This window comes from Nicotiana tabacum, chromosome 7 (genome assembly GCF_000715075.1).
Source record: "Nicotiana tabacum cultivar K326 chromosome 7, ASM71507v2, whole genome shotgun sequence".
Taxonomy (NCBI): Eukaryota; Viridiplantae; Streptophyta; class Magnoliopsida; order Solanales; family Solanaceae; genus Nicotiana; species Nicotiana tabacum.
In genome coordinates, this window is record NC_134086.1 from 152,745,003 (window position 1) to 152,763,000 (window position 17,998).

At 38.4% G+C, this 17,998-nt stretch overlaps 1 protein-coding gene across 1 annotated transcript; it reads left to right on the plus strand.

Annotated features, from left to right (window-relative positions):
* The first annotated feature begins 15,125 nt into the window (after positions 1–15,125).
* LOC107770622 (uncharacterized) lies at positions 15,126–16,229 on the plus strand. The gene is made up of 3 exons (XM_075218708.1): positions 15,126–15,346; positions 15,584–15,659; positions 15,786–16,229. The coding sequence occupies exons 1-3, from the start codon at positions 15,126–15,128 to the stop codon at positions 16,227–16,229; spliced, it is 741 nt and encodes a 246-aa protein (XP_075074809.1).
* Positions 16,230–17,998: the final 1,769 nt, after the last annotated feature.

Genomic DNA, 17,998 nt, shown 5'->3' on the forward strand with positions numbered 1-17,998 from the left:
CATCCTTCTCTGAGCCCTTATTATGATCATTCTAATAATATTTGTGAGTTTGATAGGGGCAATGAAGTACAAGATATGGAATCTGATGCATATATTAGGGATATTTTAAAGCAAGTAGCAGAGCAACAGGATGAACTCAAAAAAGATATGAAAAGAATGAGGGCAACAATCACAAGAATGAAGGCCAATATAGAAGAATTGAATGAAGATAGTGAGTACCAGCAAGAGGAAAATTTTAAAAAAGAGGAGATTTTGAGTCAAACTTGGCTGGTGGAACAAGCTGAAAGATTGGAGATATATGAGGCTCAACGTGAGAAAATTACAGATGAGATACAAGACCTAATAGAAGGAAGAGCTTAAATAGGACAAGAGATCAAAAAATTTGGCACTGCTATTCATGACCTGGGAGCTCAATTGATTGCAAAGGTTGATGCGTCTAATGCCCAACAAAATAGTTCTGAGTTGTGTGAAACTGAAAAGGAGCTTATACGCCAATTCGAGGAGCTAAAATTGGATAGTCAATCATTCGAGCGTACTTTTATTAATGATGTCCATGTTGAGGAAAGCACTCTAAAGTCATGTGAGGAAGTAGATAATATTATATTTGAAGACTCTAGTGTGTGTACATATGAGGATGTAACTAGTGATACAATTCTAGAGCTCGGGCGTACTGCTCCTCATTCCATACATTTTTCAACATTGTGTTTGGATGATGACATGGAAATCGAGTCATCTGGGCCTTTGGGGGAGCCAATGTACGAGGACCTGGGTGCTTATATCCTGGAATGTATCATGCCAGAGAGACGTAATTACATACCTCATTTGAAAGCCAAAAAGTGTAGAACACGATATTGGTTGCTTGGCCCTGTTAAATTTGTCTCACCACCCCTTGAGCATAGCAAAAAGCTTGAAGCCAAATTGGGGGCTCAATTTATAAGTTCGAGGTGGAGGCAAAAAGTGGTTCACGTCGGGCCGCGATGTTAAATTAGGCGCTTGTTGGGAGGCAACCCAGCTTTACTGCTTTCTTTTATTTTTATTTATTTTTGTTTATTTTAGTTTTCTATCTTTGTAGCATTTTTTGTAGGATTATGAGCATAGAAGAAAAGCCACTGAAAGTGTGCAAATACGAGCCAGTTGGTTGGAACTAGTGTGAGGTACCCGCACAAAGGACCATCCTCGGGAGAAGTCTGAGTACCTCGTGAGCTGCTAATGCTTCGGTCTTTGGCCTTTCAGAGAGTTTCTTGTCCACCCATGTTATTTTTGCTTTAGTTGTGCATTGGGGACATTGCACTCTTTTAAGTGTGGGGTGGGAGAATTCCTTTGGATACTTAGCTTTTTAGTAGTTTAGCTTATTATTTCTTTTCTTCGTAGTTGTGTAGTATTTTAGTAGATTAATTTTTTTTATGTGGAAAACAAGAAAAAATAAATAAATAAATAAAATTGAAAAGGTAGAAAAATTAGACTTTTCCCGACGATGGATCTCTTAGACAGTTTTCTTGAGGGACTGAATCGAGAAAAAAAACTAAAAAAATTGTAGGCTCTTCTTGATGACGGACCTTTTAGACGATTATTTTGAGGGAAGTGAGTCTAGAGAAAACAACAAAAAGATTTTTTATTTTTTTCTTAAGTAGTGTATCAATTCCCCCTTGGTTTTTCTTTAAGTCGCGGTTCTTTTCTAAGGGTTTAGCTTGAACCGGGCATAGGTAGTTTTTATTTTGTTTTCTTTCTGATTTGTAGATTAGGGTAATGGGCTACGAGCTATAAAAATTGAAAGAGAACCCATAGCATTGACGCACCTGAACACAATAGACCATAGAGTGTAATGCTTAGTCCTAAATATTGAATCTCACTGAAAGCGCCTTAAATAGTATATTTGTACTGAATTGAATGCTCGTAATGAAGTGTCTTGATGAGCTGATCTGAACGAGTCATATGCCATGTGTGGTGAGTATTTGTGTAGTCCATGTATTGTACTTGTGTCTAGAACTTGCCCGGTATGTGAGTTGAAGCGAAATTTGAGGTGATGCTCGGTTTGAAACATGATGATAGGCTTTCTTTGACCTTTTTGAGCTTAATTGTTTATCACAAATAAAATTTGTCCCTAGTTAACCCTTTTTGAGACTTTAGACTTTTGTTTGGCACCCGCATTACAAGCCTATACCCTTTTGTTCTTAATTGACATTGTTTTGATCCTTTTACCTCTTAAAGCACTTTAATTGTGAGAAGAGCGCTAAAAGAAGTAAGAAGGAAATAAGTGTGGGGTGGCTTTTGAGTGGAACCAATAAAAGGATGAAATGTGCACTTATGTTGTAAACGAATACACCACTAGCAGAAATTGAGTGACAAGAAAAATAAACTGAAAAAAAGAAGAAAAGAGATGATTACATTGTGTCATGCTCTATCTAGTGAGAATGAATTAATAGAGTGCTTAAAGAATAAGGGCGTATTTGTGGGATGATATTGTGTATGAATGAGAAGTGGGTTGAAGAATTTGCGCTGAAAATTGCTCGTGTGATATGTTAATGTGCTTAGTGGTTGAGTCACTATTCCTAAATGCATCCTACCCGTCCCTTAGCCCACATTACAACCATGAAAAAGTCCTAATTGATTTTGAATCGAGCTAGCCTACATTAGTAGAGATTTACATTAAGGGCAAGCTTATGGTACCAATTGCATGCATGTGACCTCTTTTGTGAGAGTGAGTGATTTCCTTGATATATGTGAGTATATGAATTGAATGTGGTGGATTGAACTCAGTTTTTGTTGATGTAATTGTGAGGGCATATGATTCGTGACGGAAAAGCAAGTCTTGACTTCTGTGTAGAGTACTTTGAGGAAGTGTGAATATTGCATGGCACTTGAGAGTCGACTTTGAGGCTAGGATTGTTCACTTCTAGGCGTAATACATGTACATTGTTCTAGGTGTAATGCGTTAAGGGAAATGGTTGAGTGAAGGATTCTCTAGAGAGTATAGTTGTTTGTTCGAGGACGAACAAAGGTTTAAGTGTGGGGTAGTGATGTTGAGCATATTTTCATATGTTTCGACATCACTTTACTCGTATTTTTACCGCTCTTTGATTAAATTTGATAGTGAATATGTCCAATTTAACTTAATTATGGAGTTTTACACTTATTTAGATGTTAATGCATAATGTAGGTACTTTGAGATAAAACTTGGAGCAAAGTGCACAAAGAAATTGGCGAACAGAGATAAGCTGTGCAAAGGAGAAATTAACGAAAAAGAAGATGAGAACTTTGGTTGATTACCTGGAATGGCAACGTCTTTGGTTTTGAGTTGCATGAATTGTGAAATGAAAAGTTAGGTAACTAGCACTAACAAGACAAGAATCAAATTGGAAAAATATATTGAGCAGCAAACACGCGAAGAAGCGCGTGACTTAGCGCAGTAGTTCGTGCAAAAGAAGAACTGAGGCAGAATCACGCGCGAAGTCGCGCAGTAGTTCGCGTGTGTCCGGTCTAGGAAAACATTGCTTGGGGGTAAAATTGGAAAACTGGAGGGAAACCCACTTAACCTATATAAAATCAAGCTCGCCCAAGGTTAAAAGGGAAGGTTTTTCATAGTTTAGTGCAAGAAATAAAGAGGCAAGAGGGGGAGGAAGTTTTTGAGAGGAAAATACAAGCATAGAGCCGTCGTGGAGGCCGGAATTCATCGGGTTTCATCTTTCTTCCTCCAAACTTAGTAATTTTTATATTTCTTTGTATGAGTTGTTGTTTTGCTACCATGTCTATGTGGAGCTAAACTTCACGTTCTAGGATTGTGGTTCTTTCATGACTATTGTTATTTGGATATTGAGTATGATTTCTTAGTATATAATATTGGTTTATTTATTCAATCATGCACTTAATTATTTGATTGATTGATCACCAATTGAATACTATCTACGAATCTTGAATTGAACTCGAAAGTGGGAATTCTTGATTTCATATAGGTTTGAATAGAGCAAGTTCTTGAACCTGGGCATCGGGGAACGGATTCACGGTTAGGATAGACATATACCTAATTGCCTTGCTTGGTTGATTTACAGGAATTATAAATACGTTCTTGTTGATTCTAACTCCATAGACATATAGGCGTTAGATTAGCTTTAATAGGCGAGTAAGAACTCGACAGATTCTTATGAGCAATATTAACCCTGTCAACCAATAAACTAGATAAATTAGTTAGTCAATTCAATAGAAGAATACAATAGGATTGTTAGATAGCCCATAACCCTAGATCGTTTTCATTACATTGATATCATAAAACTCTGCTATCCTTTGGCTCAGAGTTCATTATTTATTTTCTTTTTATTTTAATTAGTTTAGAACCAAATACTTCTAGGTTTAATTCTTGTATAGATAATTAGGATAGTCTAATTTAGTTAATAGTTAATCACAAGTCCTCGTGGGATCGACATCCGACTTTTAGTCACTTTATTACTTGACGACCGCGTATACTTGCGTGTGTGTTTGGTCGCAACAAGTTTTTGGCGCCGTTGCCGGGGACTTAGAAATTAACTAGTCATCTAGATTAGACATTGAATTTTTTTTATTTATTCATTTTTTTGTTTTAGTTTAGTTAATATTTTTTATTTATTTTAACATGGAATCTTGGAATGAAAGTTATTCGGATGATGGTTATTCTTATTGATGATCCTTGTCCATATTGTGGAGGACCGCACTGGTGGAAAAATTGTCATAATGTTCCCGGAAACGTGTTGTGCGCACAATCTCAACCCTTTGAGTGGAATATTTGTAATATGTGTGGTGGTCAAGATGGCCACTGGAATGGTTGTCCTAATTCTTTTCATCCTTCTCTGAGCCCTTATTATGATCATTCTAATAATATTTGTGAGTTTGATAGGGCAATGAAGTACAAGATATGGAACCTGATGCATATATTAGGGATATTTTAAAGCAAGTAGCAGAGCAACAGGATGAACTCAAAAAATATATGAAAAGAATGAGGGCACAATCACAAGAATGAAGGCTAATATAGAAGAATTGAATGAAGATAGTGAGTATCAACAAAAGGAAAATTTTGAAAAAGAGGAAATTTTGAGTCAAACTTGGCTGGTGGAACAAGCTGAAAGATTGGAGATATATGAGGCTCAACGTGAGAAAATTACAGAAGGGATACAAGACCTAATAGAAGGAAGAGCTAAAATAGGACAAGAGATCAAAAAATTTGGCACTGCTATTCATGACTTGGGAGCTCAATTGATTGCAAAGATTGATGTGTCTAATGCCCAACAAAATAGTTCTGAGTTGTGTGAAACTGAAAAAGAGCTTATACGCCAATTCGAGGAGCTAAAATTGGATAGCCAATCATTCGAGCGTACTTTTATTAATGATGTCCATGTTGAGGAAAGCACTCTAGAGTCATGTGAGGAAGTAGATAATGTTATATTTGAAGACTCTAGTGTGTGTACATATGAGGATGTAACTAGTGATACAATTCTAGAGTTGGGGCGTACTGCTCCTCATTCCATACATTTTTCAACATTGTGTTTGGATGATGACATGGAAATAGAGACATCTGAGCCTTTGGGGGAGCCAATGTACGAGGACATGGGTGCTTATATCCTGGAATGTATCATGTCATAGAGACGATATTACATACCTCATTTGAAAGCAAAAAAGTGTAGAACATGATATTGGTTGCTTAGCCCTGTTAAATTTGTCTCACCACCCCTTGAGCATAGCAAAAAGCTTGAAGCCAAATTGGGGGCTCAATTTATAAGTTCGAGGTGGAGGCAAAAAGTGGTTCACGTCGTTCCGCGATGTTAAATTAGGCGCTTGTTGGGAGGCAACACAGCTTTACTGCTTTCTTTTATTTTTATTTATTTTTGTTTATTTTAGTTTTTTATCTTTGTAGCATTTTTTGTAGGATTATGAGCATAGAAGAAAAGCCACTGAAAGTGTGCAAATACGAGCCAGCTGGTTGGAACTAGTGTGAGGTACACGCACAAAAGACCATCATCGGGAGAAGTCTGAGTACCCCGTGAGCTGCTAATGCTTCGGCCTTTGGCCTTTCAGATAGTTTCTTGTCCACCCTTGTTATTTTTACTTTAGTTGTGCATTGGGGACATTGCACTCTTTAAAGTGTGGGGTGGGAGAATTCCTTTGGATACTTAGCTTTTTAGTAGTTTAGCTTATTATTTCTTTTCTTCGTAGTTGTGTAGTATTTTAGTAGATTAATTTTTTTTATGTGGAAAACAAGAAAAAAAAATTTGGACAAAGTAGAAAAATTAGACTTTTCTCGACGATGGATCTCTTAGACAGTTTTCTTGAGGGACTGAGTCGAGAAAAAAAAACTGAAAAAATTGTAGGCTCTTCCTGATGACGGATCTTTTAGACGATTTTCTTGAGGGAAGTGAGTCTAGAGAAAACAACAAAAAGATTTTTTATTTTTTTCTTAGGTAGTGTAGCAATTCCCCCTTGGTTTTTCTTTAAGTCGCGGTTCTTTTCCAAGGGTTAGCTTGAACCGGGCATAGGTAGTTTTTATTTTTGTTTTCTTTCTGATTTGTAGATTAGGGTAATGGGCTACTAGCTATAAAAACTGAAAGAGAACCCATAGCGTTGACGCACCTGAACACAATAGACCCTAGAGTGTAACGCTTAGTCCTAATTGTTTAATCTCACTGAAAGTGCCTTAAATAGTATATTTGTACTGAATTGAATGTTCGTAATGAAGTGTCTTGATGAGCTGATCTGAATGAGTCATATGCCATGTGTGGTGAGTATTTGTGTAGTCCATGTATTGTACTTGTGTCTAGAACTTGCCCGGTATGTGAGTTGAAGCGAAATTTGAGGTGATGCTCGGTTTGAAAAATGATGATAGGATTTCTTTGACCTTTTTGAGATTAATTGTTTATCACAAATAAAATTTGTCCCTAGTTAACCCCTTTTGAGCCTTTGGACTTTTGTTTGGCACCCGCATTACAAGCCTATACCCTTTTATTTTTAATTGACACTGTTTTGATCCTTTTACCTCTTAAAGCACTTTAATTGTGAGAAGAGCGCTAAAAGAAGTAAGAAGGAAATAAGTGTGAGGTGGCTTTTGAGTGGAACCAATAAAAGGATGAAAGGTGCACTTATGTTGTAAACGAATACACCACTAGCAGAAATTGAGTGACAAGAAAAATAAACTGAAAAAAAAAGAAGAAGAGATGATTACATTGTGTCATGCTCTATCTAGTGAGAATGAATTAATAGAGTGCTTAAAGAAGAAGGGCGTATTGGTGGGATGATATTGTGTATGAATGAGAAGTGGGTTGAAGAATTTGCGCTGAAAATTGCTCGTGTGATGTGTTAAAGTACTTAGGGGTTGAGTCACTATTCCTAAATACATCCTACCCATCCCTTGGTTGATTACCTGGAATGGCAACGTCTTTGGTTTTGAGTTGCATGAATCGTGGAATGAAAAGTTAGGCAACTAGCACTAACAAGACAAGAATCAAATTGGAAAAATATATTGAGCAGCAGATGCGCGAAGAAACGCACGACTTCGCGCAGTAGTTCGCGCGAAAGATGAACTGAGGCAGAATCACGCGCGAAGAAACGCGCAAAGGCGCGCAGTAGTTCGCGCGTGTCCGGTCCGGGAAAACATTTCTTGGGGTAAAATTGTAAATCTGGAGGGAAACCCACTTAACCTATATAAAATCAAGCTCGCCCAAGGTTAAAAGGGAAGGTTTTTCATAGTTTAGTGCAAGAAATAGAGAGGCAAGAGGGGGAGGAATTTTTTGAGAGGAAAATACAAGCATAAAGCCGCCGTGGAGGCCGAAATTCATCGGGTTTCATCTTTCTTCCTCCAAACTTAGTAATTTTTATGTTTCTTTGTATGAGTTGTTGTTTTGCTACCATGTCTATGTGGAGCTAAACTTCACGTTCTAGGGTTGTGGTTCTTTCATGACTATTGTTATTCGGATATTGAGTTTGATTTCTTAGTTTATAATATTGGTTTATTTATTCAATCATGCACTTAATTATTTGATTGATTGATCACCAATTGAATACTATCTACAAATCTTGAATTGAACTCGAAAGTGGGAATTCTAGATTGCATATAGGATTGAATAGGGCAAGTTCTTGAATCTGGGCATCGGGGAACGAATTCGCGGTTAGGATAGACATATACCTAATTGCCTTGTTTGGTTGATTTATAGAAATTATAAATACGTTCTTGTTGATTCTAACTCCATAGACATATAGGCGTTAGGTTAGCTTGAATAGGCGAGTAAGAACTCGACAGATTCTTATGAGCAATATTAACCTTGTCAACCAATAAACTAGATAAATTAGTTAGCCAATTCAATAGAAGAATACAATAGGATTGTTAGATAGCCCATAACCCTAGACCGTTTTCATTACATTGATATCATAAAACTCTGCTATCCTTTGGCTTAGAGTTCATTATTTATTTTCTTTTTATTTTAATTAGTTTAGAATCAAATACTTCTAGGTTTAATTCTTGTATAGATAATTAGGATAGTCTAATTTAGTTAATAGTTAATCACAAGTCCTCATGGGATCGACATCCGACTTTTAGTCACTTTATTACTTGATGACCGCGTATACTTGTGTGTGTGTTTGGTCGCAACAATCCCTCAGACTCTACTAAGTTTGTCTGTGAATTGTGAGACCTATGTAACCTAGAGCTCTGATACCAACTTGTCACGACCCGGATTTTCCACCTTCGGGAGTCGGAATGGCGCCTACTAGTGAAAGCTAGGCAAGCCAACCAATTGAACTATCTACCTTATTTCCATTTTTATTCCGATAACGGTTAAGACCCAACAATTAGATAACAATAGAATTGACGTTACACCTTGTGTATTCGGCGTTATCATGTTTTAAATGGGCTAATTCGATAGAAAAATAATTTCTATGAGATATTTAAATGATGCCATAGTTATACATTAATGTTGGAAGTCATTTGAGTTGTGATTAAAAATTCTATGAGACAAATATTGATGAGATTTTCTCTCAATATACTGAGAGTTATGGTGTGTTCTACCTACCGAATCAAAGATCTATGAGTCTAGTTTCCAACACAATAAACCGTTCGTTAATATGTCTTCGGAGTAGAGAGATATTAACATTTTCGTATAGGGGTGCACACTGTTACGGAAACAGTGTGCCTAGTCGGGTTTGTTAAAATTTCTTTATTTAAGTCAATTTTTAAAACAGAACCCCTGCGTTTTATCCTCTCCAAAACAGAACCAAAAACCTAGGGATTTCCTCTCAAACTCCTCCCATCTATCTAGCCAATCATAACAACAATTTAGTCATCCTCAAGATGGAGAACATTATGGTAGCTTCGGAATCGTGAACTCTTCGGTGTTTCACTTTTCATAGCAAGACTCCGCCTTGAAGTAATTTCGAATTTTGAGTAATTATGGTCACATAAGGTATGATTTAACTTCCTCTTTGATCTTTATAAACTTCTACCATAAGAATTCCTAAGAAATAGTTGAAACCTCTATAGAAATGTTCTTGATTTTGTTAAGAAACCTCTCTTAATATGGCTTGATTGTTGGGGCTGTTTTATATGGTTTTATTGTGTTGTTTGGATCTGTGAAGACATGGATGGAATCCTGTCGATGAGGAGATGTAGTAAAGTAATATTTGGTGGTGTGTTGGGGGAAAATTAATCTACAAAAGAGTCTACAAATTCATGGCCACAAGTTGTTCGCGTAAATGTCTAAATGAAGAATTATATAAGCTATGAGCTTGAATTTGATTTTGAATGGTTTGTATTATGTAGGAAATCATTCCTAAGGCTTTTGAGGTCTTGGAAACAGTATATAACTCCATCAACAAGGTATGTAGGTCTTTCGCTATACTTTTCGGCATGACTAGAATTCGAATAAATGTTTATCGAATTGTTTCGTCGGATTCGAGTTATTTCACCTTCAACTTATAAAGATGCTTAGACCTGATCCTTTCTCATAGATTGCTTACTTCAGAGAATATATATGAAATTTCGGTTTTCCTTATTACTTGTTTAAAAAAGAACTAGAGCCTTTTTACTCGTTCTCCTTTCGACGTTCATATAAATCATGAATAAGTAACATTTACTTCAAAGGTACTCATAATAAATAACTCTCATGTTCTTAGTACTTGTTGGCTCCTAGTTGAAAATTAAATATTTTTAGCCACAACCATGATAGTCGGGGAATAATGATGATAGGCCACTTCGACTCTTCTTAGAATACGTCTTTTAAGGTTGGTTTCGCATTGCACCTATATAATTCATGATTTAGTATATGTATGTATTTACTTTCATTACCGAGCCGCACTATAGACGGTCGGGTATGACATATATTGTGTAACCACTGATCAGTTGGGATTACCGAGCTTCACGTGGCCGGGTACGATTCTACCGAGCCTTTATTATGGTCGTGTATGTTATGGATATTATAGCCCCACAGAGGGATTTATTATTATATAATGTGATATATTATAAGTAGCGATAGTGAACGACGGTTTCACGAGCATACATTTATATCCATGTTGAATTTTAGTTTCCTACCGAGGCTAGTTTCAGAATTCAAATTCTCTATGTCTCTTCTCTTGTTAATACAATTTTCATGTTACACTTGTCGCCCTACATGTTCAGTACATATTTCGTACTGACACATTTTTATGTGTTGTATTCATGCCTACAGGTTCGGATAGATAGAGCGACGTGCCTCCTCAGTAGGACCCCCAGGATCAGCGTTGGGTTTCGCACTCCACTTCTTCGGAGTTGCTGACTTTGAGTCCATAGGTACTTTTATAGATGTATATGTGTGGTTTTGGGCATGTCGGGGGCTTTGTATCTCCCTGTTGAGATTGTCTTACACTCTTAGAGGCTTGCAGACTAGCGGTCATTGTATATATATATTTTTCGTATCGCCCTATCGGCCTTCTGGATAGTTGTTATACTGTTGTTGCAGCCTTGTTGAGGCTTGCAAACTAGCGATCATTGTATATATATATTTTTTGTATGGCCCTATCGGCCTCCTGGATAGTTGTTATACTGTTGTTGCAGCCTTGTTGGCCTAGGTTTTATATATATGTCGTGTTGGGCTTTTCTGCCTGCAGGTTATTATATTTCAGATCATATCTTATGGTTGGTTCGCTCGGGCCTTCGGGCATCGGGTGCCAGCCACACCTCCCAAGGTTGGGATGTGACAAACTTGGTATCAGAGCAGGTCAGTCCTAGGGAGTCTACAAGCCGTGTCTAGTAGAATCTTATTTATGGTGTATTATGCACCACACTTATAAACATGAGGCTATTGGGCATTTAGGATTATTACTTTCTTCTTGATCTAGATCGTGCAATAGAGCCTAATCATAAGTGTTCATTCCTAATTCTCTTTTTGTTTACCTTATCAGTGATGCCTAATACTACGAGACGACAAGTGGCTATGAAATTTATTCATAGGTTGGATGAGGAGGCGGGAGAGGGCACAAGTCAGGTGCCACCTGCTAATGTAGATCAACATGAGCCACAAAATGAGGCTGATTCTCAGGCTTCCGGGGCAGTACCCCCACCACCCTCGGAAGGGAGTAAAGGAGCTAACATACCTCCAGTCCCTCTCCCAGTTGTTCCTGATCAGGACCTAGACATGCGGAGTGCTGTACAATTGCTGACTCGAATAGTGGCCTCCCAGGCCCAACACCAGAACCTTGGTATTGCTGATAGGTCCGTGAGTGCGAGAGTTCGGGACTTTATCAACTTGGATCCTCTAGTATTTACAGGGGTTGATTCTAATGCTGACCCACAGGAGTTTCTGGATCTTATGCAACAGACCTTACAAATTATACATGCCACGGATGTTGAGTCAATGGAGTTTACTTCTTATAGACTACGTGATGTTGTTGTGACATGGTATGAGACTTGGAAGCAGACTCAGGGGCCTAATATGCCACCAGTGACATGGAAGGAGTTCTATGAGGCATTTTTACAACAATATTTGCCAATCGAGCTTCGAAGAGCCCGACGAGATAGGTTCTTACACTTAAAACAGGGTAATATGAGCGTTCGGGAATATAGCATGCAGTTCAACTCTTTGGCTAGGTATGCTCCTACGATCGTTGCTGATATGAGTGATTGGGTACACCAGTTTGTTAGTGGTTTGGGGGCACACTTGATAAATGAGTGCACTACAGCTTCTCTAAACCAAGGAATGGGTATTGCCCGTATTCAAGCATTTGCACAGGGTCTAGAGGATTGCAAGAGGAAACAACAAGTCAATCGAGAGCATGATAGAGGGAAGCAGAAGAGGGCGCGGTTCGCAGGTAACATAGGAGAGTTTCGAGGTGGATTTAGGCCACAGTTTCCCCAGCGTCAGTCTTATTTGGAAGCCAGTGCACCACTACAGTTTCAAGGACAACGACAGGATCAGATCACTTATTCTGGTCCAGGTCAGAGTTCACGGACCCCAGGTCCACAGTTTAGAGGCGAGTTCAGTCAGATGAGGCCTTAGTTTCCTAGATGTGATCGATGTGGCCGAAATCATTTTGGACCATGTCTCCAGGGTTCTGATGCATGTTATACATGTGGACAGCCAGGTCATATTATGAGACATTGTCCGGTGACAGGTGGAGGGGGTATGGCTCAGCTGACGGCATTTGCATGGGCTTTTTTTTCTTCTTCGGTACGTCCTCCTAGGCAGAGTATGCAGACATCAGCTGGCAGGGGTAGGGGAAGATTTGGAGCTTCTGGTTCAGGAGGTCAGCAGAATCGCATATATGCTTTATCGAGTCGTCAGGATTTAGAGTCATCTCCGGACGTGGTTGCAGGTATACTATCCGTCTTTTCTATCGATATGTATGCCTTGATAGATCCTGGTTCTACATTGTCGTATATCTCCTCCTTCGTTGCTAGTAAATGGGATAGAGAGCCTGAATTGTTGCATAAATCTTTTAAGGTATCTACGTCAATGGGTGAGTCTGTTGTAGTTAGACGGGTATATCGAAGTTGTGACGTGAAGATCATGACCGCCATACGTTAGCTGATTTGCATGAGCTAGAAATGGTTGATTTTGATATCATTATGGGTATGGATTGGCTGGCTTCTTGTTATGCCAATGTAGATTGCTGGACAAAGATTGTTTGTTTTAATTTTCCAAGTGAGCCTATTATTAAATGGAAAGGTGATGCTGTAGCGCCTAAGGGAAAGTTTATTTCTTACCTTAAAGCTCGAAGGATGATTTTGAAAGGTTACATCTATCATTTGGTACGAGTGCATGATATGGAGGTGAAATCTCTAACTCTTCAATCAGTTCCCGTCGTGAATGAATTTCCTGATGAACTTCCTGGTCTTCCTCCAGAAAGAGAAATCAACTTTGATATTGATATGCTTCCAGATACTCAACCAATATCTATTCCTCCATACAGAATGGCTCCTGCTGAGTTAAAAGAATTGAAAGCCCAGTTGAAGGATCTTCTGAATAAGGGCTTTATCAGGCCCAGCACATCTCCATGGGGTGCACCAGTCTTGTTTGTTCGTAAGAAGGATGGTTCGTTAAGAATGTGTATTGACTATCCCCAGCTCAACAAAGTGACTATCAAGAACAAGTACCCTTTACCCAAAATTGATGATTTGTTTGATCAGTTGCAAGGTGCCAAATATTTCTCAAAGATTGACCTTCGATCCGGCTATCACCAATTGCGAGTTAAGGAGAGAGATATTCCGAAAACGGCTTTCCAGACTAGATATGGCCATCATGAATTTCTTGTGATGTCTTTCGGTCTTACTAATGCGCCAACAACTTTTATAAATTTAATGAATCGGGTTTCAAGCCATTTCTAGATATATTTGTAATTGTTTTCATTGATGATATTCTGGTATATTCTCGATCAGAAGCAGAACATGAGGATCATTTGCGTGTGGTGTTGCAGACTTTGAAAAATTAGAAATTATATGCTAAATTCTCCAAATGTGAATTTTGGTTGAATTCAGTAGCTTTCCTTGGGCATATCGTTTCCGATGAAGGTATTAAGGTAGATGGTCAGAAAATTGAAGTAGTACAAAACTGGCCTAGACCCACAACTCCTACGGAAGTTCGTAGTTTCTTGGGCTTAGCTGGTTATTATCGGAGATTTGTTGAGAACTTCTCTTCTATTGCTGCTCCCATGACAAAATTGACACACAAAGCCGTTAAGTTCCAATGGTCTGATGCATGTGAAAGGAGCTTTCATGAGTTGAAGAAACGCTTAACATCAGCACCTGTTCTAGTCCTGAAGGATCTGAAGGTTATGTGGTATATTGTGATGCATCGAGGGTTGGATTGGGATGTGTTCTAACGCAGCATGGAAAAGTTATTGCATATGCTTCGAGGCAGTTGTGGAAGCACGAACACAATTATCCGACTCATGATATTGAGTTAGCAGCCGTTATATTTGCCTTGAAAATATGGCGTCATTATCTTTATGGTGTTCATGTGGATATCTATACAGATCACAAAAGTTTACAATATATATTTAAGCAGAAAGACTTGAACTTGAGACAAAGGAGGTGGCTTGAATTGCTGAAGGACTATGATGTGGATATTTTGTACCATCCGGGCAAAGCGAATGTGGTAGCTGATGCGTTGAGTCGCAAATCCATAGGCAGCTTGAAGCATGTAGAAGCTGGGAAATTAGAAATGACTAAGGAGATATATCGATTGGCTAACCTGAGTGTGCGGCTACATAATACAGGTGACCAGGGTGTAGTAGTCCAAAATATTGCGGGGTCATCACTAGTAGCTGAGGTAGAAATGCGTCAATTTGAGGATCCGGAGTTAGTCAACATTAAAGAGAGCATCCCTTTTCAGAAGAAGCAGTTGTTCGAGCAATCTGATGATGGAATTCTAAAATATAAAGGTCGATGGTGTGTACCTAATGTTGGGGAGCTTCGTAAGCAAATTATGACAGGGATGCACCAGTCTCGGTACTCAGTTCATCCTGGTTCAACCAAAATGTATCATGATCTTCGTCAGCTATACTGGTGGAACGACATGAAGAAAGATATAGCCACATTTGTGGCTCAGTGTCCCAACTGCTAGCAGGTTAAAGCTGAACACCAGAAACCTAGAGGGCTACTTCAAAATATTGAGATTCCAGCTTGGAAATGGGAATCGATTAATATGGATTTCATTAAAGGATTGCCCAATTCTCGCCGTAAGTTCAATTCTATTTGGGTCATTGTGGATAGGCTGACGAAATCAGCTCACTTTCTCCCAGTTAAGACCACCTATTCAGCTGAAGACTATGCGAGCCTGTATATCAAGGAAATAGTTCGGCTACATGGAGTTCCATTTTCTATTATATCTGACAGAGGTGTCCAATTTACAACTAATTTCTGGAGGTCTTTTCAAGAAGTTTTGGGTACTCTTGTTAACCTTAGTACAACATTTCATCCGCATACCGACGGACAAGCCGAACGCATTATTCAGACACTCGAAGATATGTTGCGAGCTTGTGTCTTAGACTTCAAGGGAAGTTAGGAAGATCATTTACCGCTTATTGAGTTTGCCTACAATAACAGTTATCACGCCAGTATTCAGATGGCACCTTATGAGGCACTATATGGGAGGAAATGCAGATCTCCTATTGGCTGGTTTGATGTTGGCGAGACAAAGTTGCTAGGACCTGAATTGGTACAGCAAGCTGTAGAAAGGGTAAAGTTGATCCAGGAAAGGTTGTGTACAGCTCAAAGTCGATAGAAATCATATTCAGATAACCGACGTCGAGACTTGGAATTTGCTGTGGGATACTGGGTATTCTTGAAAGTGTCGCCTATGAAGGTTTTAATGAGATTTGGTATGAAAGGAAAACTCAGCCCTAGATATGTTGGGCCATATCAGATTGTTCAGAGAATTGGGCGAGTAGCCTACAAACTTGACCTACCACCAGAATTAGAAGCAATCCATCCGGTATTTCATATTTCCATGCTTGGGAAATTCTTAGGTGATCCTTCTTGCATCAGCCCTATTGAGGATATTGAAATTTCCGAGAACTTGTCATATGAAGAAATACATGTTGCCATTCTTGACCGTCAAATCCGTAAGCTACGGACTAAAGAGGTAGCCTCAGTAAAAGTACTTTGGAGGAGCAATCATGTAGAGGAAATGACATGGGAGGCCGAGGAGGACATGAAGTCCAGATACCCTCATTTATTTGAGTCTTCAGGTGATATGCTTGAGACAAATATGGCAGGTGTTGCACATATATCAACGAGTGACAGTTGAGGTAATTAAGTTATGGCTAACCTTCTTATTATCATTATTGTATAAGTAAATGGTCGTGTGAGGCCAAGTTGATGTTATTATTATGATGTGCAACCCTGTCTGGCCTTAGATATGTATGTTTGGTTTGATGACAGGTTTTGGATATTCCTATTTATAGGGGAAACACTGGCGAAATTATTTTTTTTAAAAAATAATTCAGAAGTTAGGTTAACCGTTAACATTCGAGGACGAATGTTCTTAAGGAGGGGAGAATGTTACACCTTGTGTATTCGGCGTTATCATGCTGAAAATGGGCTAATTCGATAGGAAGATAATTTCTATGAGATATTTAAATGATGCGATAGTTATGATGCGATAGTTATATGCTAAGCTTTTATCTCAATATACTGGGAGTTATGGTGTGTTCTACCTACCTAATCGAAGGTCTATGAGTCTAGTTTCCAACGCAACAAACCGTTCGTTAATACGACTTCGGAGTAGAGAGATATTAACATTTTCGTACAGGGGTGCACACTGTTACGAAAACAGTGTGCCTAGTCGGGTTTGTTAAACTTTCTTTATTTAAGTCAATTTTTAAAACAGAACCCCTGCGTTTTATCCTCTCCAAAACAGAACCAAAAACCTAGGGATTTCCTCTCAAACTCCTCCCATCCATCTAGCCAATCATAACAACAATTTAGTCATCCTCAAGATGGAGAACACTATGGTAGCTTCGGAATCGTGAATTCTTCGGTGTTTCACTTTTCATAGCAAGACTCCGCCTTGAAGTAATTTCGATTTTTAAGTAATTCTGGTCACATAAGGTATGATTTAACTTCCTCTTTGATCTTTGCAAACTTCTACCATAAGAATTCCTAAGAAATAGTTGAAACCTCTATAGAAATGTTCTTGATTTTGTTAAGAAACCTCTCTTAATATGGCTTGATTGTTGGAGCTGTTCTATATGGTTTTATTGTGTTGTTTGGATTTGTGAAGACATGGATGGAATCCTGTCGATGAGGAGATGTAGTAAAGTAATATTTGGTGGTGTGTTGGGGGGAAATTAATCTACAAAAGAGTCTACAAATTCATGGCCACAAGTTGTTCGCATAAATGTCTAAATGAAGAATTATATAAGCTATGAGCTTGAATTTGATTTTGAATGGTTCGTATTATGTAGGAAATCATTCCTAAGGCTTTCGAGGTCTCGGAAACAGTATATAACTCCATCGACAAGGTATGTAGGGCTTTCGCTATACTTTTCGGCATGACTAGAATTCGAATAAATGTTTATCGAATTGTTTCATCGGATTCGAGTTATTTCACCTTCAACTTATAAAGATGCTTAGACCTAATCCTTTCTCATAGATTGCTTACTTCAGAGAATATATATGAATTCTCGGTTTTCCTTGTTCCTTGTTTAAAAAAGAACTAGAGCCTTTTTACTCGTTCTCCTTTCGACGTTCATATAAATCATGAATAAATAACATTTACTTCAAAGGTACTCATAATACATAACTCTCATGTTCTTAGTACTTGTTGGCTTGTAGTTGAAAATTAAATATTTTTAGCCACAACCATGATAGTCGGGGAATAATGATGATAGGCCACTTTGACTCTTCTTAGAATACGTCTTTTAAGTTTGGTTTCGCATTGCACATATATAATTCATGATTTAGTATATGTATGTATTTACTTTCATTACCGAGGTGCACTATAGATGGCCGGGTATGACACATATTGTGTAACCACTGATCAGTTGGGATTACCGAGCTTCACGTGGCCGGGTA

Excerpts from the sequence above, each read along its gene's own strand:
- LOC107770622 (XM_075218708.1), top strand. The coding sequence starts at position 15,126 with ATGGATTTCATTAAAGGATTGCCCAATTCTCGCCGTAAGTTCAATTCT. Across the intron at positions 15,347-15,583 it reads TTTACAACTAATTTCTGGAG|ATCTCCTATTGGCTGGTTTG; the intron begins GTCTTTTCAAGA and ends GAGGAAATGCAG. Across the intron at positions 15,660-15,785 it reads TACAGCAAGCTGTAGAAAGG|GTTTTAATGAGATTTGGTAT; the intron begins GTAAAGTTGATC and ends TCGCCTATGAAG.